Source organism: Caretta caretta, chromosome 9 (genome assembly GCF_965140235.1).
Source record: "Caretta caretta isolate rCarCar2 chromosome 9, rCarCar1.hap1, whole genome shotgun sequence".
Lineage (NCBI taxonomy): Eukaryota > Metazoa > Chordata > Testudines > Cheloniidae > Caretta > Caretta caretta.
In genome coordinates, this window is record NC_134214.1 from 21,761,003 (window position 1) to 21,784,636 (window position 23,634).

The following is a 23,634-nucleotide window of genomic DNA, read 5'->3' on the forward strand; positions in this document are numbered from 1 at the left end:
AATTTCCTCTGTGTAGATTTCTCAGGCCTAGGATGGAATTTCTCATCAGAAAGGGACCAGACCACCCCAAGGTCAACATTTCTGCATAGGGAAGATGGAGGCTGAAGTCCCTGCTCTGAAGCAGGCAGTGAGAGATGTGAACCCATCCCAGGTGAGCTGAATGCCAGAAGCCTTGGCTGCCCTGGGCTGGACTCTCTCACTCCCTCTTTTCACAAGAAAATGTGCAAGGTCTTGATTTCCCTTCCGACCCAACTGGGAACAGATGTTGAAACCTTCATTCCTCCCAACCCTATTCCTGTTTTGTGCCCAGCCCACGGTGGGCCAAGTCACCCACTCCTCAGTGCACAGAACCTGTCCAGACCGAGCCAAGCGTTTTCAGTCCTTGTCTAGGGTCCAGCCTGCTACTAGGCCGGGGCCAGGAGTCTTCAGTCCTCATCTAGCCTGCTCCCCAGACTACAGCCCCCAGCAGCCTTTGGGCTGGTTCCTGCCACACACGCGCGAGGCGGAAGCGCACGGTCTGCTGGGGCTTGTAGGCGGCTGGGTCCCTCTGGGGAGGAGGAGGTGGCTGAGCCCCGCCCCGGCAGGGGGAGGGACAGGCGCAAGACGTGGGGACGGGGGGGCGAGAGGCAGGTCGGTACCTGCGCGCGGCCCTGCCGGTGCCATCGCTGCTGCAGGCGGACCGCTGGCGCCGGAGCCGGGCAGGGGTGAGGCGGGAGAACGGGGTGTGCGCCCGAGCCGCCCAGGCCTGAGGGAGCCGGTGCCCGTGAGCTCCAGGCGGGCAGCAGCCGGGGGGCCCCTGGCTTTGCAGTACTAGCGGGCAGTGTCCGGATCCTGCTCCTGGCGTCCCCGCAGCGCCAGGCAGGCAAGCCGGGGAGCCTGCCCTTGTGGGGCGCGCGGCGTTAGCCGAGCGTGCTCTGCTCCGGGCGTCAGACCAGCCCCTGCAGCAGGCAGAGGAGGGGGTGAGCCGGAGCCCCGCTGCTCGTGGGTTTGCATTGTGCGCTGTTCTCCGCTGCCTCTGTCCTAGCCACCGGGCTGGCTGGCTGGATGTGCATTAGTAGAACAACCCAAAACACGAGTCGATTTGCTGCCCTGCATCAAAGCTGGCTGCAGCCATCCCTGTGTGAGACCCCTGAAGCAGGGGCCGCAGGGGGGAACCTGACCTTGCCTTGCAATAGCAGAGCATTGTGTCATCGGGCCGCGTACATCCCGCTGTAGCATCCGAATAACCCTGCCCTTGGTTTGTTGCACTAACAGAGAGTACATTGATCTTTGCTATCTCACGTCAGATCTGTCCCTGTGGGAGCTAGCTGAAGCAGCAGCAAGAGGAGGTGGCGGCTAACCAGCCCTGTCCTTGTTGGATTACTTTGTAGCACCAACGTGCGCTGATCTCTACCTTGCATCAGAGTCATCCCAGCCGTCTGAGTGAGTGAGCCCACTTGAAGCAGCAGCAGGAGCAAGAGGCTGCAGCTAGCCCTGCCCTCACTGGGCTTGCATTAGCACAGCATGCATTGATTTGCTGCCTTGTCTTAGACCCATCCCAGCCATCGGGGTGCGTGGTGCATGGTGTGGGAGATACTGTCTCTATAATAAATGATAGAGGATACAATGACTTTGCTGTCTTTGCTGGGCCGGATCATGCGTTACTTCTTGCTAAGACCAGAGACCCTGTTCCTGCTATGCATCAGCCTGGCCCTCTGGAGTTATTTCTTCCACACTGATGAGGTGAAAACCATTGTCAAGTCCAGCAGGGATGCTGTGAAGATGGTGAAGGGCAAGGTGGCTGAGATCATGCAGAATGACAGGTTTGGGGGGCTGGATGTGCTGGATGCAGAGTTCTCCAAGACCTGGGAGTTCAAGAGCCACAATGTGGCTGTCTACTCCATCCAAGGGCGGAGGGACCACATGGAGGACAGGTTCGAAGTGATCACGGACCTTGTCAACAGGACCCATCCCTCTATCTTCGGGATATTTGATGGGCATGGAGGAGAGGCAAGTTTGTGGGGTGATTAATGCTCACAAGGGGGAATGAATGGATGAGTCCCCATTTCTGGGGCTTTTGGGCCAGATGTTCACATTTTTTTTTTAAATTCCAACAGAGTTCCTAGGCTCAGGGGCAGGGCTAAGTCTTGGGTCTCCCTTGCCTTCCAGTATCAGAGCTCTTGGAGAAAACAGGGAGAATCCGTGCATCGACACGCTTTACAGCAGGGAATTGTTTGGACAGTAAAAGCTCCAGGAGGTGGATTCTGCCTTGCAGAATAATAAATACAGACTGCCTGGATAATCTTTTGTCAGGGAATGGTGTGATCTGGGCTCCCCATTTTGTGAGGGACTGGACTCAGCAACAGCAATGGGGGTTAGTCAAGGGGGAGACTACACAGAATAAACTTTTTTTTTTCCTAAAGAATTAATATGAGCAACACTAAGTTTTCATACATAGGAAGAAGCTTTATTTCCCTCAGTAACCCATCCTCTTGGTCAAGGCAAGAGAAGCCCACGGAGCTTCTCTTTATCTCTTGCATCTCTCCTGTTAATGATTTGTTCCTCCTTTTGAGGGGAAAGCCAGGGAAATTCATGTTGCCACTAAATTTTTTTGCTTGCTCTTGCTAAACCTTTTATTTCCCAGCCAAGGAAGTTTTTCCTTTTTTCACGTTGTTTTCTGTGGCTTACATTATTACTTGATGAGATGCATCTTTACCTCAACCAGTAGTTGTGAAAACCTTCTTTAGGTTTCCTCCCCTATCTAGGAGTACAAAGCTGCCCTTTAGCTGTTGGCATTGCACACAAAGAGCAAGTTCTTGTAACCGTCTGTAAGTCTGTAACTTATTTTTCAGAGTGGGAAGGAAATTTAGAAGGAAGGTCCCTTTATGATATCCTAGCTTCAGCCCTGTTATCTGTACAGTATCAGGTTTGTGTACGATTAGGGAAGGAGTTTTTTTGGAGGAGTTGGAGAAGAGAAGCATGTTAAAATTTCTTCTCACCAGTTGAAGAGTCTGTGTGTGTGTGTTTGTTACTGTGCTGTGGCATGATGGCTTTGGATTTCCTTCAGCTGCTCTCACATATCAAGCAGCCAAGGTATCTTCCTAGAAAAGCTCTGACAGAGATCAGGCACTCAGGGAGCACACAAGGACAGCAGCTGCTGCCCTTCTAAACCTAAATGTGCTGTTTCTAAACCCCATGCATTGGACAGATGGGAGAAAATTGCCTTTATCTCCTTTCAGACAAAATGATTGAGGTCTACGTTTCTATTGTCTTGCCTTGGTTAGGATTTTGTCACCTCAGTAATAACAACTGATTGTATGAGTAAACTTAACACTTCGATTATTAAAGGCTTTTGTCAGGTTTTTATATTTGGTTGTGACCAATACCGTGTTTTTCCCCTTGGATTGGAAGGAGGGGTACATAGCAATGCTAGCTTCCTAGCCATCCTCCAAGGAGTGGCAATTAAGTTGTATAGAGAACAAATTCATGCCTGCCCTGCTCTCCACAAACCTAATAAAGATCACCTCTGAACTGCTCTGTCCTCTGAGCCATGTCTGAAACCAGAATGTGGAGTAGAAATGCAAGTTTAAATTTTTTGAAAACTCTAAACAATTTTCGTTGTAGACACCAGCCAGTCAAACCATGTCTGGAACAACATTGAATTTTGTTTAAAAAGCCCAGTATAGACAAATACATAGTACAATCACTGTGTGTGTGTGTGTGTGTGTTCTGCCCCTCTCCTCTGTGGGGACAGGAGGTGCTAGAGGAAATCTAAGCACTTGTTTCCAAAGCTGAAGATACTAAATAATGTAAGATTAGAAAGTGCAATTAAATAACAAAAATATTAATACAAGTACTTTCACTTTTAATAGACATAGGTCTGAGCTCAGATTCTAACACTATATACATGTGATATATTGAACTAATAACTTTATATCTCTGCAAACCTCATTTACCTTCTATACTAATATCCACCTGCTTCTGGTGCCTCTGAGGATTTGTTCTAATTGATTAACATTGTGGGCAGTGTTTAAAATAAAAAGCTCTAATTTTGAGGGCTTTAATAGATCTCTCCAAACTTTACTCAGGCTAATGTCTTAAAATACAGATTCCAGTACCCATTATCTAGCTTTCAAATGAAAGTATTGTATGGGTCCTTATTTACTACTTTTCTTAAGAAGCAAGTGTCTAAGCGCTTCATACATAAATGGTTTTCTGTTTTTGTGGTGTTTCATAAAAGAAAATGAGTTATCAGAGCATGACATGCCTGGCCTATGTGCATCACATTAAACACCCTGTGGGCATAACAGTTAATTTTATCTACATATGCTCTGTTGATTTGAAGAATAGCACAATGCTTGCTTTTATTGCATGCAAAATATTTGTCTCGTTTTAGAGTCTTATGTTTAAAGAGTTTTTCTGAATATCTGGGGAGGGGAATCCTAAAACATGGTTAATGGCTCCTTGGAATACTGTGCCTAAACATATAATAAAGATTTCATAATGACTTAATTTTCCATTATTTTTCTTTTGGCTAAGTAGCTTCTATAAAACCTCTTGTCTTGCATGCAAAGGACAAGTGAATGGCAATCCCTCACTTATATGTGGAACAATACATGAAGCAGATTTTACTTTTCTTAACAAAGAGCACTGCAAACATAAAATGCCGAATTAATTCTTCCCTACTATTTGTTGCCACATCAGGTGAAGGACAGAGAAGCATCAGCTAAGTAATATTAATTGCTGTGTAGTGTTAATTTGTGAACATTTTAAGTATTTTAATATTTTACATAAGTAATTCTATTAGTAGTGTGGGTGATTACAAGACCAGAGAGGCAATCTTTAGTCTGAATGGTCAGTAGCCACCCACTGCAAATTTTGATGGCTGCCTAGACAATAAGTAGACAGTCAAGAATAAATATTAGTGGCATTTGTTATAGTTAAAGGTCTGGTTAGCTACTGTAGTTATAAAAGTTAAAAGGAAAATTACTTTGGGGAATGAAACTTGATACATTATATCATGTGTAGTGCAAACTTTCTTTAGGTAAAAATTGATTTGACTATTTCTTGAAGAGCAATATGAACTACTCTTACAGTATGTGTAGAGAAGTGTGTGTGTGTTTTAATGGTTAAGGCAGATAACTGGCAGAAGAAAATATGGAATCAGTTAATTGATACTTTATGGTGTGACTTGGACAGTTCTCTTAAAGGTGATCTACAAATGGGGGTGAAAAAGCTGGTTGGGTGCCTTTTTTAGTTTCTCTAGGATATAAAGAAGGCTTGAAAGGCTGTGTATGCATTTTTAAAAATAAATTTAGGTCCCATATAGGCTGGAAGAGTGTGAGGAATAGAAAACTAGTTAAATGGTATAATAGCAAACCATAAGCATAAAAACAGACCAGCTGAAAGAGGAAGGGATGTTTAGCCATACTTTAACATTGATAATTTTAAATGTGTAGCTGTATTGTATATAGTTGGCTTTCCTTAACAATATAGGAAGGGAAACTTTAAAAAAATCAATAAATAGCTACGTACTGGATGCTCCCAATAACTAGGGTAAAAGGAGCATTTTGCAGTTGATATCATATTGACCTGTTTAAATGCTCAGAATGTTGAATGTTCTTTTCAACTTTTTTGGGATCTTGGGAAGGGGAGAGGGCAGAAAGCATTCACCAAATAAACAGTTAATGGCTTATTTAAAATACTTGCAAACCACTCAGTACACCCTTTTGTGCCAGAAGATCTAGAAATTAATGTCCTAAGTAATCAGCGGGAGATGCTGATAATTGATTAACTTAGCAGTGTATAAAGTGGGTGGAGTTGGGGGGCGGAGAGCAGTGGCCAGCAGATAACAGTGTAGAGTCCTTACTAATGTTGTCAGGAATGTACTGTATGTAGGTCAACCTACCCTTCCAGCCTTCTGCAAATATTGTAAAAACTTTCTTAAATTCTGTGCCCAGTAAACCAACTAGAGATGATGGCAGACTACTGGAAGGAAAATAGTGTTTGCTTTTGCCTTTTTGACCAAAAAAACCCACCACCCCCGTTTCTTTTTCTCAAGCATTCATTTTTATCCTGATAATGAGAGCTTTTGGTGAGGGCATTATAAGGAAGAAAACAGGCTGATCAGTTGTTTTGCCTTTACTGATATCTTGAACACAGAGCTTGTCAAAACTTGTACCTGACACAGAGGTAATTGTCTATTTCCTGTGACACTGAAGATAAAGTTTCATCACTAGCATTAAAACAAATTAGCTCATCTTGGGCTGATTAGGTTCATTGACATTAAAGGTTCCTATTTGCAGACTTTACTCTTGCATTCTAGAAGTATTTTAACTTAAGTTATGTCTGAAGGAAGTAAATGAGCTTTGATTTTTATTTGCCAGATAACACTATATCTCATTTTTAATATACATTTTCCAAGACAGTCAGAGTTCATATGAGCACAAGGAATTGTTAGGGTTACTAATGGTTTTCCTTTTATAGTAACTTCCTTCATTCTTCGATCTGGGATCCTTTGCAAAGCACTTACTGTTTACTGAGTAAATATTTACAGTGATGGGGTTATATTGATACATGATTCTCAAATCTCTGTTGGCCCAAAGAACCCCCCTTCCCCCCAAAATAAAATGAAATATAGCAAAATTTCTGTTGTTGGATAGTAAAACAGTCTCAGCTCGTGGGTATGATGTCAGAGAGAGACACTTCTCACATTGCAAAATAACTCATATCATTCTAATTAAGACCTGCTGTATACACAAGCTTGCTGCAGTTAAGCTAAAGGTATGGTATTTTAGCCAATTTTGTTAAACTGGTGGAAAACACTATGGTGGAAAACCTTATAGTCATTTTTAAACCAGGCTTATCTGTTTGGTTTGCACTAGCAAACGTACAGGTGCAAGCCAAACTGAGATAAATTATTGTAAACAGATGTATGTGTCCAGACACTGACTTGCATTGGTTTAACTCAGTGGTTCTCAACTGTGGTCCACTGCTTGTTCAGGGAAAGCCCCAGGCGCGCTGAGCCGGTTTGTTTACCTGCTGCGTCCGCAGGTTCGGACGATCGTGGCTCCCACTGGCTGCAGTTTGCCGCTCCAGGCCAATGGGGGCTGCAGGAAGCGGCGTGGACTGAGGGATAATGAAATGATAAACAGAAGAAATAGTATTTTTCAGTTCACCGCAGACAACTACTGTAGTGCAATCTCTTTATCGTAAAAGTGCAACTTACAAATGTAGATTTTTTTTTTGTTACATAACTGCATTCAAAAATAAAACAATGTAAAGTTTTAGAGCCTGCCAGTCCACTCAGTCCTACTTCTTGTTCAACAAATCGCTAGGACAAACAAAAAGAAAAGGAGTACTTGTGGCACCTTAGAGACTAACCAATTTATTTGAGCATGAGCTTTCGTGAGCTACAGCTCACTTCATCGGATGCATACCGTGGAAACTGCAGCAGACTTTATATATACACAGAGAATATGAAATAATACCTCCTCCCACCCCACTGTCCTGTTGTTTACATTTACAGAAGATAATGCTGCCTTCTTCTGACTTACAATGTCACCAGAAAGTGAGAACAGGCATTGCATGGCATTTTTGTAGCTGGCATTGCAAGGTATTTACATGCCAGATATGTTAAACATTCATATGCCCCTTCATGCTTCAGCCACCATTCCAGAGGACATGCTTCCATGCTGATGATGCTTGTTAAAAAAATGTGTTAATTAAATTTGTGACTGAACTCCATGGGGGAGAATTGTATGTCCCCTGCTCTGTTTTACCCGCATTCTGCGATATACAGGGCCGTTGTTAGGCATACACGGAATACGCAGCTGCGTAGGGCACCACGTAATTTGGGGCGCCAAATTTCATGGTGCTCATGGCAGCTGCATGCTGTGTATATGGTGCTGATTCCAGCAGCCAGCCCCATTCCCTGGTCAGTCCCCCTGCTCCACCCCCGCCGTGCCCCAATTTGACCCCTTCCCCCAAACCTCTGCCCTTGCTCCACCCCACCCCATCTCTTCCCACCCCTGCTCTGCCCCCATCCTGCCCGCATTCCACCCCTTGCTCCCTCCCCGAGTGACGTGGCCCGCAGGATTAGTGGGGGTACTGGAGCCAGCAGAAGGGTTCTGGCTCACCCCTGCACTCACCAGCGGCGGGAAGCACAGCACCCCTGCCCCAACCCGCTCCGCTCTGCCAACTCCCAGCTGTGTTGCTCCGCTTCCCGCTGGTGAGTGCAGGGGTGGGCCTGACCCCTTCCTCTAAGCGACAGGACTGGGAGCTGGGGGAGTGGAGCGGGCTGGGGCCAGGTTGCTCTACTTTTTGCTGCCACCGGTGAGTGCGGGGGCATGGGCCTGACTCCTGCTGCTGGCACCAGGCCCCCAGCTAATCCTCTATGCTGCCCTGGTCCTCCCTGCCATGCTGCTGCCCCCGACAGCTCCTTGCCCTGCAGCCCTTGAGCGCAACCCTCCCCCCCCACCCCGGCGGAGGGGCCGGGCCCCCCAGCGGAACGGCTGCTTTCCCTGCAGAACGGGTGCAGGTGCTTGGGCTGCGTAGGGCACCACTTCAGGTAGGAACGGCCCTGGCCATATATTTCATGTTATAGCAGTCTCGGATGATGACCCAGCACGTGTTCATTTTAGGAACACTTTCACTGTAGATTTGACAAAATGCAAAGAAGGTACCAATGTGAGATTGCTAAAGATTCGACCCAAGGTTTAAGAATCTGAAGTGCCTTCCAAAATATGAGAGAGACGAGGCGTGGAGCATACTTTCAGAAGTCTTAAAAGAGCAACACTCCAATGCAAAACTACAGAACCCAAGCCACCAAAAAAGAAAATCAACCTTCTGCTGGTGACATTGGAGTCAGATAATGAAAACGAACACGCGTTGGTCTGCAGTGCTTTGGATTGTTATCGAGCAGAACCCGTCATCAACATGGACGCATGTTGCCTGGAATGGTGGTTGAAGCATGAAGGGACATGACTCTTTAGCACATCTGGCACGTAAATATATTGCAACACCGGCTACAACAGTGCCATGAGAGAGCCTGTTCTCACTTTCAGGTGACATTGTAAATAAGAAGGCAGCATTATCTCCTGCAAATGTAAACAAACATGTTTGCCTGAGCAATTGGCTGAACAAGAAGTAGGACTGAGGTGACTTGCAGGCTCTAAAATTTTACATTTTGTTTTTGAATGAAGTGTTTTTGGTACATAATTCTTCATTTGTAAGTTGAACTTTCATGATAGAGTTTACACTACAGTACTTGTATTAGTATTTTTCCATTCACCTATTTCTTTTGTTTTTTACAGTGTAAATACTTGTGATCAAAAATAAATATAAAGTGAGCACTGTACACTTTGTATTCTGTGCTGTAATTGAAATCAGTATATTTGAAAATGTAGAAAACATCCCAAAATATTTAAATGAATGGTATTCTAATGTTGTTTAACAGTGCGATTAATCATGCGATTAATTTTTTTAATCGCTTGACAGCCCTAGTTAAAATGAATAACTGCAATTGTCTGGACTCTGGAGACTTGACTCTTCAAACCAGCCTGTGTCTTGTAGAAGTGGTGTTCTGTAGAGCCCTGCAGTGGGACTGGGATAATAGCCATAATAGCTGGAGCAGGTGGGTAGGATTGTTGTGGGTGGGATTGGGTGTGCAAAAAAGCCCCCAGACTGTGGTAATTTGCAGGAAAACACTAAATCTCTCCTCAGTTTGTCATAAATAGAATTTCAGCCATTTTTTAAAAGAAAGATTTTAATACTTAAATTTAAGCATGGAATAGAAAGAAATTTGATGTGTATTATAACAAGGTTTAAGAAAGATTTGTTTTATTCTTTTAGTGGTAAAAATTGTCTGAATTCCGTTCATATAATAACGGATCCTATTTATTTTTAGTGGCACGGGGAAGCTCTCTCTCTCTTGCAGGATTTGCGGCATCTAAGGTTTTTGTGGGTGGGAACAGGATAAAAATGCAAGAAACAATGCAGAAGCGGGTGGGAGTGGGTATTGTGGAGCAGGAACAGGATGGGAAGGGGATGGGAGTGGGATTAAAAAAATAGTTCAGTGCAGAGCTCGAGTGTTCTGCTTCTAGCTGTTGGGTAAGAGAAGAAGCGTTATCTTTTCTCCCTCTTCCAATGTTTCCTGGATGTTACAAGACAGATAGTTCTCTTCTACTCAATTCATATTTTCCCCCAGACTTTTTGTAGTCTCTTTACTCCTCCATAAATAACTACGCTCTTCTGCTTCCCACAAAGCTCAAACAGCAACAGGAAATTGACATGATTCTTAAGTCTCATTGCTGCCCATAAGGTTCTATATAGCCCCTAGTGAAACTGACCAGTGTCCTGTTAATTTCACTCAATTGACTGGTAAACCTGTGTACCAGTAGAGGCACTGGAGCTGTAGGAAGGCAGCACTGTATCATCAGTTTATATTGGTTTGTGTTAGGAAGACCCTTTGCATCTAGAAGGGCTAAGTAATAACTTAGAAATATTAAAATGAAAGTTTTTAAATTTGTTAAACACTGATGATTTATGCCCCCACAGTTGCCAGAGAAAGCTTCTCCAATTCTCTGAGCGGATTTTTCAAGCCCTTTGATCGAATGCACTGAGTACTGTGTATGAGCACTCTTCTGATTTTTACATCCTTTAGATTGTTATTATAAAAGGATTTTAATACTTGCTGTCAAATGAAAAGTTGATCAGAAGAGTACAGTATAGAAAACTTAAATTCTGGCATACCTACAGACATTTTTTCCTGCAAGTTATCAGAATATTAGTAAATAATTTAGTTTATTGAATGAATGGGGTAGAGAGAGGTGGGGGAAGATTTTTAATAGCAGTTTGAGAGTTGTCCATTTATGCCATAATGCATTGTAAAATGACACAGTTCTTCTTGGACCTATATAGATGGTGCTATTTCAGACTGTCTATGTGTTCAATAAGTTAGTCCATGAAATAATAAAACACAAATACTTGTAGTGACTAGTAGGGTTTCAGGTCTAGAATAACAAAGAGGCCATAAAATATTCTGATTGAATTTTTGATGAAACAATGAATTTTTATTCTAGGAAAGTAGCTCAAGGCTGAGAGGTGCTCAGGTGGGATAGAGCCTCTAAATGAGTAGAGAAGCCCCAGGATTGTCAGGTAATACAATGAAGTGGGGCAGGGCGAAGAAGCAGCAGTATAATTATTCTTCTTGGGAGCCTTAATGAACTTCAGTGAGAGAGCTGCATGACAGCATGGAGTACCAATCATACTGCTGATGATACAAATTGATTATTATGATGCTGAAACATTGCCAGCTCTCATCATCTCCGACCTTGTCTGATTCACAGCTGTGTGAGCAGCTGACATCTCCAGCCAGACAATCAAAGTACGTGTTGTAACTGCTAAACCACAATGCAATTATCCATTGCACCGCATGTCGGCAAACCTCAAAGCTCCCCTGGAGAAATGAACATTTATTTGCATTTACTTTCAATCTTAAAATTTCTGTTATTCCTTGCAAATTTTCTAGTCATCATTTAATGTTGGCAAATCTTTTTTTAAACAAAATCCCCCTTAGGGATAAACATTAATTTAATAAAATTCTGTTTTTAATAGCAGAGACTGTCAGTGCTGCGTTCAACCAATAAACTGTTTAATGAAATAAATCTTTTTACATTTTCATTTTCTACCAGTTATAAAACTTCTGGAAGGCATTAAGCATTTCTTCTAATCAGTGAAAGTGTATGTCCCATAATGTAGTTCTCTGGTCCATCCGAGGTCACGTACCATTTTAAAACAACTAAACAAAACACAAAAACCTTGCATTTAAGTGAGGATGTGTTAATTTGCAGGTAATCTAGATGGATCACTAAACTGAAATTGCCTAAATCTCTTCTCCCAAACCAGTGAGGTAATTGTATTGGGATAACTGGTTTTGATTTAGTGTTATGTAAAATATAAATTCAGGATTCTGTGCATGTGGCATGGAATCTTAGTGGGGGAAACTTTAAAAAAATGTTTTGGGTAAGATATGATTTTTAGACCTGAATTTTAATTAAAAATGTTATAATTTGACATAAAAACCCTCTGGATTCTCTCTAGTTTTTAAAAAAGGTCTTTTTATGGGACACTGAACAAAACTGTGAGGGATGTGGGAGATCCCTGAAATGTTTTATGAATAAGTTCTTCTGTTTGACTGTTGTTGTCGTTTGCTGTATTGATTACAAGGCGTTAATTCCAGGCAGGCAGGAAAGTAGTAAATAGTCTCAAAACCGCACCGTTCACGGAATGGACCATGGAGGTGTCATTTTCTTTTTGAAGTTTACTCTGAACATGATGATTTCAACATCCTGGCTTGGTACAGGGCTGATGGGATGGATCCAGGCAGAAACTGGAACAAAGGACTTTAGGAGGGATAAAAGCACAACCCTGAAGTGGGGCTGAGAGAGTGTGTGAAAGAGAGGCAAGGACTTTGGAGCCTGGAAAACTAGGCCCACTTAAACCTTAGGTAAGATGGTTTTGCTAAAACCCTTTTCTCTTGTTATGCTGTGTTCCTACTGCTGGGATTAAACAATTTGTTTTTTGAGAAAACTATTTTCACTGGTGGTCACAACTCCCAAAGATGTCAAACCCCATCAGACCTGCTGAGTAATCAGTTGGCACACATGTGGGTGTGAATAGCAGTGCCTACTGAAGTGCTGCACAGTAACCCCCCCCCCATGTGGATGCTGGGGGGTGCAAACTAAGAGATTCCTAGTTTGCATTAATGTAATCGTCTTCAAACAGGGCTATATTAACATGAACTAGGAACCTTTTAGTTTCTGATGGCACATCCACATAGGGGAGTTACTTCGGTACGCACTGCTATTTAGCCCCCCCCTTCCCTGTTAGTCCAACTGCAGAGCGGTGTAGAGACACCAAGAGGCCTAATACGTGGGGGAGGGGTGCAGACACAAGGGGAAGGTCTAAGGCGCAACAGACACTGAACTGTGACAAAAACGGTGGACCATATTCTGTCAAGTGCATGAAAAGTGGTGTAGCCACCCTGTCTTCCTCCATAAGTGGATATGTGGGCTACTGTAAGGTGTGTTTAACATGCACTTGTACATAGGCTACTAGCAAGCTTGCCATACTACCATTATATTTCAACAAAGAGACAGAATAGTTGAGGGCAAAAGGGAGTGTATGCATAGCAACCATTAGTGAGTCAGGGAGTATTTGTCAACTTGCAAACCATGCCCCAGACACCTTGGCTACGTCCCTGCATGGAAGGCCTATGGAGCAGCATTTCCAGTGTGTCAGCTTTCTTGATTCTGGACACTAACTTTTGCTCTGTGCTCCTACTGCTGGCAATCAGTTTGTTGGCATGTGCCTATACTCATCATGACTCAGAACTTGGCTCAGTATTTTGTTTTCCGTATGAATATTTTGCAGTAGCAATTGATGGAGTGTCACGATTCCCAGAACTGTGTGGCCTTTAATGTTGCTTCTCTTCTAAAAAGAAATGCTAACATAAGATGCTACTTAAGTTTATAAACAAATATGGGCATGTTAACATCTCCTTTTGGAAGAGAGGTGAATAAGTATTCTAAATGTTGACTTTTGCAAGAGTCTTATACACAAGAGGGAGAAAACAAAACAGTGCGAAAAGGTGTGTTTTTAATACAAATGAAGTCAACATGTAGCTAACTTTTAAGTTCAATTCCTCATAATGAAGATGGGATTGCTATGTAACATTGAAAATGATTGTTTGAACATCTTATTTGTACAAGTAAGTGAACTGCATGGCAACTGAAGAGAACTTTTCTCAAAGCTACTAATTACAGCTGTGATGTTAGAAGAAATAGCCGACCATTCAGAGTGATTGAATCCCCTTTGGACGAACATTGCATGGAAGAGCCAAAGACTATAATGCACTGGAATAGTACCTTTTTTAAAGGTAATAATGATATTTTTAAAGCTATGGGACAGAAGCACTTTCTATCTCCTTCTGCCTCCCAAGAAATGCTTGGTGGTCTGCTTGAATATAAAATAGTTGTTCTAAGTATGGTTGTGGTTGCGGAGTTCTACATGGGTTGTCTTCAAAACCAGCTTTACTCGAGCATCAGTCTTTGAATTACTTCACTGGGAGAATATGCAGAGTGCACCAGAAGTCTTAATTGTAATCGTTCTTTCCTTTTTATTTTTTTTAGTTGCCTGGATTGAAGCTAACAAATTCTTAAAAATAAGTTAACATAAACTTGTTTCTGAACTAGAGTGGGAATTCTTATAGCTGTTTCAGATAAACGAAACAGCATTTTCAATTTATAACACCATGAAAAAAGAATCAAATGAAAATGCATCCAGAGTACCAGCAACTTTTTAAGAGGCTCGCCTTCACCTGCACTGGCTTCTCCAAAGAGATTTAAAAGCTTTTTTGGCAGGTGGAATATACATCTCTTACTGAAGTCTTGCTTCATAGCCAGCTGTTTTAAAACCATGTTGCTGAACGACAGGAAAAGGCATATCCTAAAACCCATTATGATTAAAACACAAATGAATAGGGTCCTACCAAATTCATTGCCATGAAAAATGTGTCACGGACCATGAAATCCGGTCTTTTGTGTGCTTTTATCCTGTACTATACATATTTCACAGAGACCACCAGCATTTCTCAAGTTGGGGGTCCTGACCCAAAAGGGAGTTGCTGGGGGTTCACAAGGTTATTTTAGGGGGTTGTGGTATTGCCACCCTAACTTGTGCACTGCTTTCAGAGCTGGGCGGCCAGAGAACGGCTGCTGTTGGCCAAGCACCCAGCTCTGATGGCAGCATCCTGCCAGCAGCAGCGCAGAAGTAAGGGTGGCAATGCTATACTATGCCACCCTTATTTCTGTGCTGCTGTCTTTAGAGCAGGGCAGCTGGAGAGTGGTAGCTGCTGATTGAGGGCCCAGCTCTGCAGGCAGCATCGCAGAAGTAAGGGTGGCTATACCATGCCATGCTATCCTTACTTCTGCTCTGCTGATGATGACGACTCTGCCTTCAGAGCTGGGATCCCGGCCAGCAGCCGCTGCTCTCCAGCTGCCCAGCTCTGAAGGCAGTGCCACCAGCAGCAGCAGCACAGAAGGAAGGGTGCAACCCTCCCTTAATAGCCTTGCAAACTCCCCCCCCCCCCCCCACACACACACACAACTCCTTTTTGAGTCAGGACCCTGACAATTACAACACCGTGAAATTTCAGATTTATCTGAAAACATGAAATTTACAATTTTAAAAATCCTATGAATGCGAAATTGACCAAAATGGACTATGAATTTTGGTAGGGCCCTACAGATGGGAGAGAGAGAGCTGAAAATAAGACATAGTAATTATTAGAATTCTTGAAACTAAATTTATGAGCACCTGTTAAGCTACTCAGCATTTCTTTTCTTGGCAAGTTAATCAAGAAAGTGGTGACATCTAAGCTCCAGCATCACTTGTCCTCCATCAGCATTGTGTATCCTTCACAATAATTTTTAGGGCAGAACATGGTATAGCAAAGGCCCTGCTAATTTTGATTAATCTAATGGCCTCAGATTAGAAACAATGCTGAATGTCTTTGCTGAATCACAATAGGGTAGGTGCTTCGATCGCTTGGAGGCATGGAGGACACTTCTAATCAAGCAGACCCCTCTATTTTGTGGCTCCCCATAATACACAATATTCTTTCCTCTCTAAATATCTGCATGAGACCTCTCAAGATGTACAATGTCATGGACTCGTGCTAGCAGAAGATAGTGTGCAGAAGATACTTGACTACTTCGCCAGCTATGCACCTTTTGCTTCTCACCCAGGTATTCTAATACCTGGAAGAGATAAATGGAGGGATAAAGAACAGGTAGCTAAAGCTCAACGGGAGGAAGACATAATTACTTATGGCATTATGAACTTTGATGGCTGGCTGTCTATAATATTGCACCTTTAAATTGTGAACTATGTGGAATGTTCAAAAACTGGTCTGTAGGTTTTTGTTTGATAATCCAAAATAGTTTCTTAGGGCTTGTCTTCATTACTGGGAGATTGATGCAGGTGCAATCGATGCAGCGGGGGTTGATTTAGCAGGGCTAGTGAAGATCTGCTAAATTGACGGCATAGCAGTCTCTGGTTGACTCTGGTACTGCAGGTCCCCAAGAAGAGTAAGGTAAGTCAACCAGAGAGCGTCTCCCATCAATGCACTGCAGTAAAGACGCTGTGGTAAGTCGCCCTAAGCTATGTCACGCAGCTGGAGTAGAGTAACTTAGGTCGACTTACCCCAGTGTGTATACAAGGCCTTAGTTTTGTAAGATTTGTAACTGCACTGTGCTTACAGAGATCATCTTACTTACTAGTAGTCTAACCTCATTAACAGTAGACAACGTCAGACCAGTTGTCAAATTAGTATGAAGTCTAAGTCATGCAGAACTTCCCCCATATGGATTTCTCACAGATGGATTTCTTTCCTCTCTGACTGGCCAGGCAGACATGTACACTTTCCACATTGGACCACTGTTGTACATGAAACAGAAGCCACAGCCTCCTCACACCTGTTCACATCTGAACTCTACTAGTTTCTTTGTTCACTTCTGAACAGAATATAAAGTACTGGCCTATCTACAGAGCTATAAAAGAGAGGGACCTGGCTGCTACAGAAATTGCCTTACCTTCTGTGGCCTTGCAAAGTAGTTGTACTCCAGAGTACAGCTGATGTGGCTATAAAGATCTAAATTTAGGTTATTGGTGGCTGGGAACAGAGCTTTCCTAGTAATAGGACGCTGGCTATAGAATTCTTTGCCTTAAGAGACTGTATGGAGCCCAACCCTAGCTTTGTTTATTTTGAAAGGTAAGATTTAGCTTTCTGTAAAAAGTCTCTTCCATGGGAATGATGCCTATAAATAAATAACTTGGCCCTTAAACGGTGACAGGTTTCAGACTGGTAGCTGTGTTAGTCTGTATCAGCAAAAAGAACGAGGAGTCCTTGTGGCACATAAGAGACTAACACATTTACTTCAGCATAAGCTTTCGTGGGCTAAAGCCCACTTCATCAGATGCATGCAGTGGAAAATACAGTAGGAAGATAGATATAGATATATACAGAGAACACGAAAAAATGTGGGTTGCCATACCAACTCTTAACGAGGTCAATCGATTAAGGTGGGCTATTATCAGCAGGAGAAAAATAACTTTTGTAGTGATAATTAGAATGGCCCATTTCAAGCACTTGACAAGAAGGTGTGAGTAACAGTAGGAGGAAAAGTAGCATGGAGAAATTGTTTTTAGTTTGTCTAATGACTCATCTACTCCCAGTCTTTATTCAAGCCTAATTTAATGGTGTCCAGTTTGCAAATTAATTCCAGTTCTGCAGTTTCTCGTTGTAGTCTGTTTTTGAAGTTTTTTTGTTGAAGAATTGCGACTTTTATATCTGAAATTGAGTGTCCAGGGAGGTTGAAGTGTTCTCCGACTGGTTTTTGAATGTTATAATTCTTGACGTGTGATATGAGTCCATTTATTCTTTTGCGTAGAGACTGTCCAGTTTGGCCAATGTACATGGAAGAGTGGCATTGCTGGCACATAATGGCATATATCACATTGGTAGATGTGCAGGTGAACAAGCCTCTGATAGTGTGGCTGATGTGATTAGGTCCTATGATGGTGTCCCTTGAATAGATATGTGGACAGAGTTGGCAACAGGCTTTGTTGCAAGGATAGGTTCCTAGGTGAGTGTTTTTGTGGTGTGGTGTGGTGCTGGTGAGTATTTGCTTCAGGTTGGGGGGCTGTCTGTAAGCGAGGACTGGCCTGTCTCCAAGATCTGTGAGAGTGAGGGATCATCCTTCAGGATAGGTTGTAGATCCTTGATGTTGCACTGGATTGGTTTTAGTTGAGGGCTGAAGGTGACGGCTAGTGGCGTTCTGTTACGTTCTTTGTTGGGCCTGTCCTGGAGTAGGTGACTTCTGGGTACTCTTCTGGCTCTGTCAGTCTGTTTCTTCACTTCAGCAGGTGGGTATTGTAGTTGTAAGAATGCTTGATAGAGATCTTGTAGGTGTTTCTGTCTGAGGGGTTGGAGCAAATGCGGTTGTATCGTAGAGCTTGGCTGTAGACGATGGATCGTGTGGTGTGGTCTGGGTGAAAGCTGGAGGCATGTAGGTAGGAATAGCGGTCAGTAGGTTTCTGGTATAGGGTGGTATTTATGTGACCATCGCTTATTAGCACCATAGTGTCCAGGAAGTGGATCTCTTGTGTGGACTGGTCCAGGCTGAGGTTAATGGTGGGATGGAAATTGTTGAAATCATGGTAGAATTCCTCAAGGGCAGCTTTTCCATGGGTCCAGATGATGAAGATGTCATCAATATAGCGCAAGTAGAGTAGGGGCATTAGGGGACGAGAGCTGAGGAAGCGTTGTTCTAAATCAGCCATAAAAATGTTGGCATACTGTGGGGCCATGTGGGTACCCATAGCAGTGCCACTGATTTGAAGGTATACATTGTTCCCAAATGTGAAATAGTTGTGGGTGAGGACAAAGTCACAAAGTTCAGCCACCAGGTTTGCCGTGACATTATTGGGGATACTGTTTCTGATGGCTTGTAGTCCATCTTTGTGTGGAATGTTGGTGTAGAGGGCTTCTACATCCGTAATGGCCAGGGTGGTGTTTTCTGGAAGATCACCAATGGATTGTAGTTTCCTCAGGAAGTCAGTGGTGTCTCTAAGACAGCTAGGAGTGCTGGTAGCATAGGGTCTGAGGAGAGAGTCTACACAGCCAGACAATCCTGCTGTCAGGATGCCAATGCTTGAGATGATGGGGCATCCAGGATTTCCAGGTTTATGGATCTTGAGTAGCAGATACAATACCCCAGGTCGGGATTCTAGGGGTTTGTCTATGCAGATATGTTCTTGTGCTTTTTCAGGGAGTTTCTTGAGCAGATGGTGTAGTTTGTTTTGATAACCCTCAGTGGGATCAGAGGGTAATATCCTGTGGAATGCGGTGTTAGAGAGCTGCCTAGCAGCTTCTCGTTCATATTCCAACCTATTCATGATGAAGACAGCACCTCCTTTGTCAGCCTTTTTGATTATGATGTCAAAGTTGTTCCTGAGGCTGTGGATGGCATTGTGTTTTGCACGGCTGAGGTCATGGGGTAAGTAATGCTGCTTTTCCATAATTTCAGCCTGTGCACGTCGGCGGAAGCACTCTATGTAGAAGTCCAGTCTGTTTCAACCTTCAGGAGGAGTCCACCCAGAATCCTTCTTTTTGTAGTGTTAGTAGGATGGTTTCTGTGGGTTAGCATGCTGTTCAGAGGTGTGTTGGAAATATTCCTTGAGTCAGAGATGTCGAAAGTAGGATTCTGGGTCACCACAGAACTGTGTCATGTTTGTGGGGGTGGAGGGTCAGAAGGAGAGGCCCCGAGATAGGACAGATTCTTCTGCTGGGCTAAGAGTATTGCTGGATAGATTAACAATATTTTTGCGTGGGTTAAGGGAACCACTGTTGTGGCCCCTTGTGGCATGTAGTAGTTTAGATAGTTTAGTGTCCTTTTTCCTTTGTAGAAAAGCAAAGTGTGTGTTGTAAATGGCTTGTCTAGTTTTTGTAAAGTCCAGCCACGAGGAAGTTTGTGTGGAAGGTTGTTTTTTATGAGAGAATCCAGTTGTCCAATGCCTCTCTGCCATGTACATTGGTCAAACTGGACAGTCTCTATGTAAAAGAATAAATGGACACAAATCAGATGTCAAGAATTATAACATTCATAAACCAGTCAGAGAACACTTCAATCTCTCTGGTCACGCGATTACAGACATGAAAGTTGCGATATTACAACAGAAAAACTTCAAATCCAGACTCCAGCGAGAGACTGCTGAATTGGAATTCATTTGCAAATTGGATACAATTATCTTAGGCTTGAATAGAGACTGGGAGTGGCTAAGTCATTATGCAAGGTAACCTATTTCCCCTTGTTTTCCTAACACCCCCCCCTCCGCCCCCATTCCTCAGACGTTCTTGTTAAACCTTGGATTTGTGCTGGCAATGGCCCACCTTGATTATCATACACATTGTAAGGAGAGTCATCACTTTAGATAAGCTATTACCAGCAGGAGAGTGGGGTGGGGGGAGAGAAAACCTTTTGTAGTGATAAACACGTTTTTTTCATGATTTGTGTGTATAAAAACATCTTCTGTATTTTCTACAGTGTGCATCCGATGAAGTGAGCTGTAGCTCACGAAAGCTTACGCTCAAATAAATTGGTTAGTCTCTAAGGTGCCACAAGTACTCCTTTTCTTTTTGAATAAATTAGAGTGCTGAACAAATGTCCACAATCTTCATATTAGGGATGTTGCCGTTTCTGAAAGCTAGTAGTTCAGGAAACTCCATGGTTACTGGAGAGAATCCTGTGTGCAAATGAGAGAGCGTGCAGACGGTATATTACTGTAGTTCTTACAGTAGAGAGGAAGAGTGGTCAAGTTTTTGTTGAGAAGTAGCTCAAGGAAACCCTTGCACTCAGAACAAACTTACTGAGTAAGGCTAGAAGGGCAGGCTTCAACCATTGAAGAAACTGTGTACTCCAATAAACAGTTTCAGGGATGCAAATTTCGGCATCACATCTTAACCCACGTCATTCACCATTAAGCTTTCTGAGCCAAAGATCAAATAATTAGCAGAACTAATTTCAACAAATATCAGAGTTTGGGGATCATTGTTCATGAAAGCTTGCTGTACAGGTCAAAGAGAAGGAAGATTAAACACCCCTGATTTAGGCTAGCTTGGTCATCTCCAGGAACAAAAAAGCACAACATTTTCTTCCAGCTTTGTGGTTTCTTGCATGATGCTGCTGCCAGGGCTACCAAAGGTAATATCAGGCAAGACTTCCTTGACATACAGTGGAAACTTATTTACTACATTGCCTTTTGATAGAAGCACAGAATGCCTTCAAATGACAAAAGTGGAAATATTGGATGGTGACAAACATTACTTGTCTCACGTAAAGTTTGCTGGGCACTTTACAGGCTATAAGAAAATTATTTCTGGGAAGAGCTTAAAACTGTAGTGCAGGCATAATACAGATAAACAAGTGAGTTGGGAGGTATGAGGAACTAAAAGGAGGAGGGTGGAACTGAGCAGCCTAAAGAAGGGAAGAGGAAGCAAAGTGAGGGTTGGATGATGGTAAGAGGAGGAGGTGAGGTGGAGGGTGCGAATAGCAAGTGAGATAGCTTTAGTAAAGCAAAAGAACTTGGGTGGGGAGGCAGGAGCCCCTGCTGCTGGAGCAACGAGTTTTAGCAGGCTTAAGCCCTTGTTTAGTTTAAATATAGTTCTGCTCTGTAGAAATAGTGTTGTAGAGTTCCACACGAATGTGGAATTTTCAGAAGCACTGAAGTCACTTAGGAATACAACTCCCATTGGATTTGTGCTCTAAATTCACATAGGTGCTTTTGAAAATAACACCCTTTTTGTGTCAGTGAATTGTGGCTCAAATTGGCTCAAGTCAAGCCTCTCAAAATGGGTGCATATCGTTAGGTTCCTAGAGGCATATGCAGACACCTAAATGAGTGGCCTAATAATTGTGAGCACTCATTGACTTCAACAGGAGTTGCTAGGTACATTCCATTCCTGAAAATCAGGACGAAGTGAGGATTTAAGACCATAGGCATATATTTTGGAAAAGCTTGGCCTCAGTTCATAAATAGAAAGAGATGGTTTTTTCAGACTGTTGCATCTGTAAAAACTCAGCCTAGCATCTAACACCTAAGCTGGGTTCTTTCTGGTTTGTGCTTTACAAACAGTAAAGAAATGTTGAAGCTTTTCATGCCAAATTCTGCTGTCAGTTACTTGTGCAGCTACATTGTCCTCACTCAGTTATATCTAGTGACAGAATAAGAACTGGAATTTTGCTAAAATCTCTGATGCATGAGCCAGAGTTTAATTTGATTAGCAGTGTTGATTCTGAAGCACTAAGAGGAGTAAAAAACCCTGTCACTAAAGTTAGAGTATTCTCCAAATACCCACTGGGGAGCAGATATTTAGGGTTAGATTTTTGTGATACTTTTTCAGTAGGTCTATGATTAATCACAGTTGTGATAAATGAAGGGGGTTAGCTCCCTTTTATGGACACCCAGCCAGCCAGTTAGCTGTAAAATTCCTGTTAGTAGCTGTTCGCTACATGCTTTACCTGTAAAGGGTTAAAAAATCCATAGGTAAAAGAAGGGGGTGGGCAGCTGACCAAAAGAGCCAATTGGAAGGCTTTCTAAAATTGGGGAAAAAAGACCTTCCCTTTGTCTGTTGTGGCTCTCCAGAGAGGGGGGACAGAGCAGCGATGCTGTAAAAAGCTTTGGACTAGGTATGAAATCATCAGATCATACCTAGAAACTACTCATTTGAAACCCCAGATATGTAAGTAGATCAGGAAATGTCTAGGAAGACGCGATTAGGTTTATCTCTGTTATTTCTTTATGGCTTGTGGACTCCTCTGTGCTTACCCCAGGTACTTTTGTTTTGCTTGTAACCCTTAAGCTGGACCTCAAAAAGCTATCTTGATGTTTAATCGGTGTAATTGTTTTTTTAAAACCTAGCAAAAAGCCTAAGTTCCAGATGTATTTCTTTCTTATTGTTTTAATAAAATTTACCTTTTTTTTTTTTTTAAGAACAGGATTGGACTTTTGTGTTCCTGAGAGGTTTGTACATATGTTATTTGATTAGCTGGTGACAAAAGCTGATTTCCTTTGTTTTCTTTCTCAGCTCTTCCCCAGAGTGGGGGTGAAAGGGCTTGAGGGTGTACCCCCCCAGGAAGGAATTCCCAAGTGCACCTTCCCGGGCTCTCAAAAGAGTTTTTGCACTTGGGTGGTAGCAGCATCTACCCATCCAAGGTCAGAAAAAAGTTGTAACCATGGGAGTTTAATAAAAGCCTGGAGTGGCCAGTATTAATTTTTAGAATCCTTGCAAGCCCCCACCTTCTGCACTCAAAGTGCCAGAGTGGGGAATCAGCCTTGTCAGTAGTTAACTCATGCGATTAACTCAAAAGAATTAATTGCGATTAAAAAAAATTAATCACGATTAGTTGCACTGTTAAACAATAGAATACCAATTGAAATGTATTAAATATTTTTGAATGTTGCTCTACATTTTCAAATATATTGATTTCAATTACAACACAGAATACAGTGTATAGTGCTCACTTTATATTTCTGATTACAAATATTTGCACTGTAAAAATGATAAACAAAAGAAATAGTATTTTGCAATTCACCTCATACAAGTACAGTAGTGTAATCCCTTTATCGTGAAGGTGTAATTTACAAATCTAGATTTTTTTTTGTTTCATAACTGCACTCAAAAACAATGTAAAACTTTAGCGCTTACAAGTCCACTGAGTGCTACTTTTTGTTCATCCAATTGCTAGACAAACAAGTTTGTTTACATTTACAGGAGATAATGCTGACTGATTCTTATTTACAATGTCACCTGAAAGTGAGAACAGGCATTCGCATGGCACTTTTGTAGCCAGTATTGCAAGGTATTTACATGCCAGATATGCTAAACATTCATATGCCCCTTCATGCTTCAGCCACCATTCTAGAGGACGTGCTTCCATGCTGATGATGTTCATTAAAAAAAATGCATTAATTAAATTTGTGACTGAACTCCTTAGGGGAGAATTGTATGTCTCCTGTTCTGTTTTACCCACA

General features: G+C 42.6%; 1 protein-coding gene across 3 annotated transcripts in view; it reads left to right on the forward strand.

The window, feature by feature from the left end:
• Positions 1–550: 550 nt before the first annotated feature.
• PPM1L (protein phosphatase, Mg2+/Mn2+ dependent 1L) overlaps positions 551–23,634 on the forward strand; it is a 194,109-nt gene continuing 171,025 nt past the window's right edge. Inside the window, exons 1-2 of one of the 3 annotated variants that reach the window (XM_048865339.2) lie at positions 551–630; positions 1,287–1,993. In XM_048865339.2, the coding sequence (XP_048721296.2) occupies positions 1,591–1,993 (403 nt within the window). In that variant the 5' untranslated portion in view covers positions 551–630; positions 1,287–1,590. The other 2 variants (XM_048865337.2, XM_075132144.1) reach the window with 2 other exon arrangements.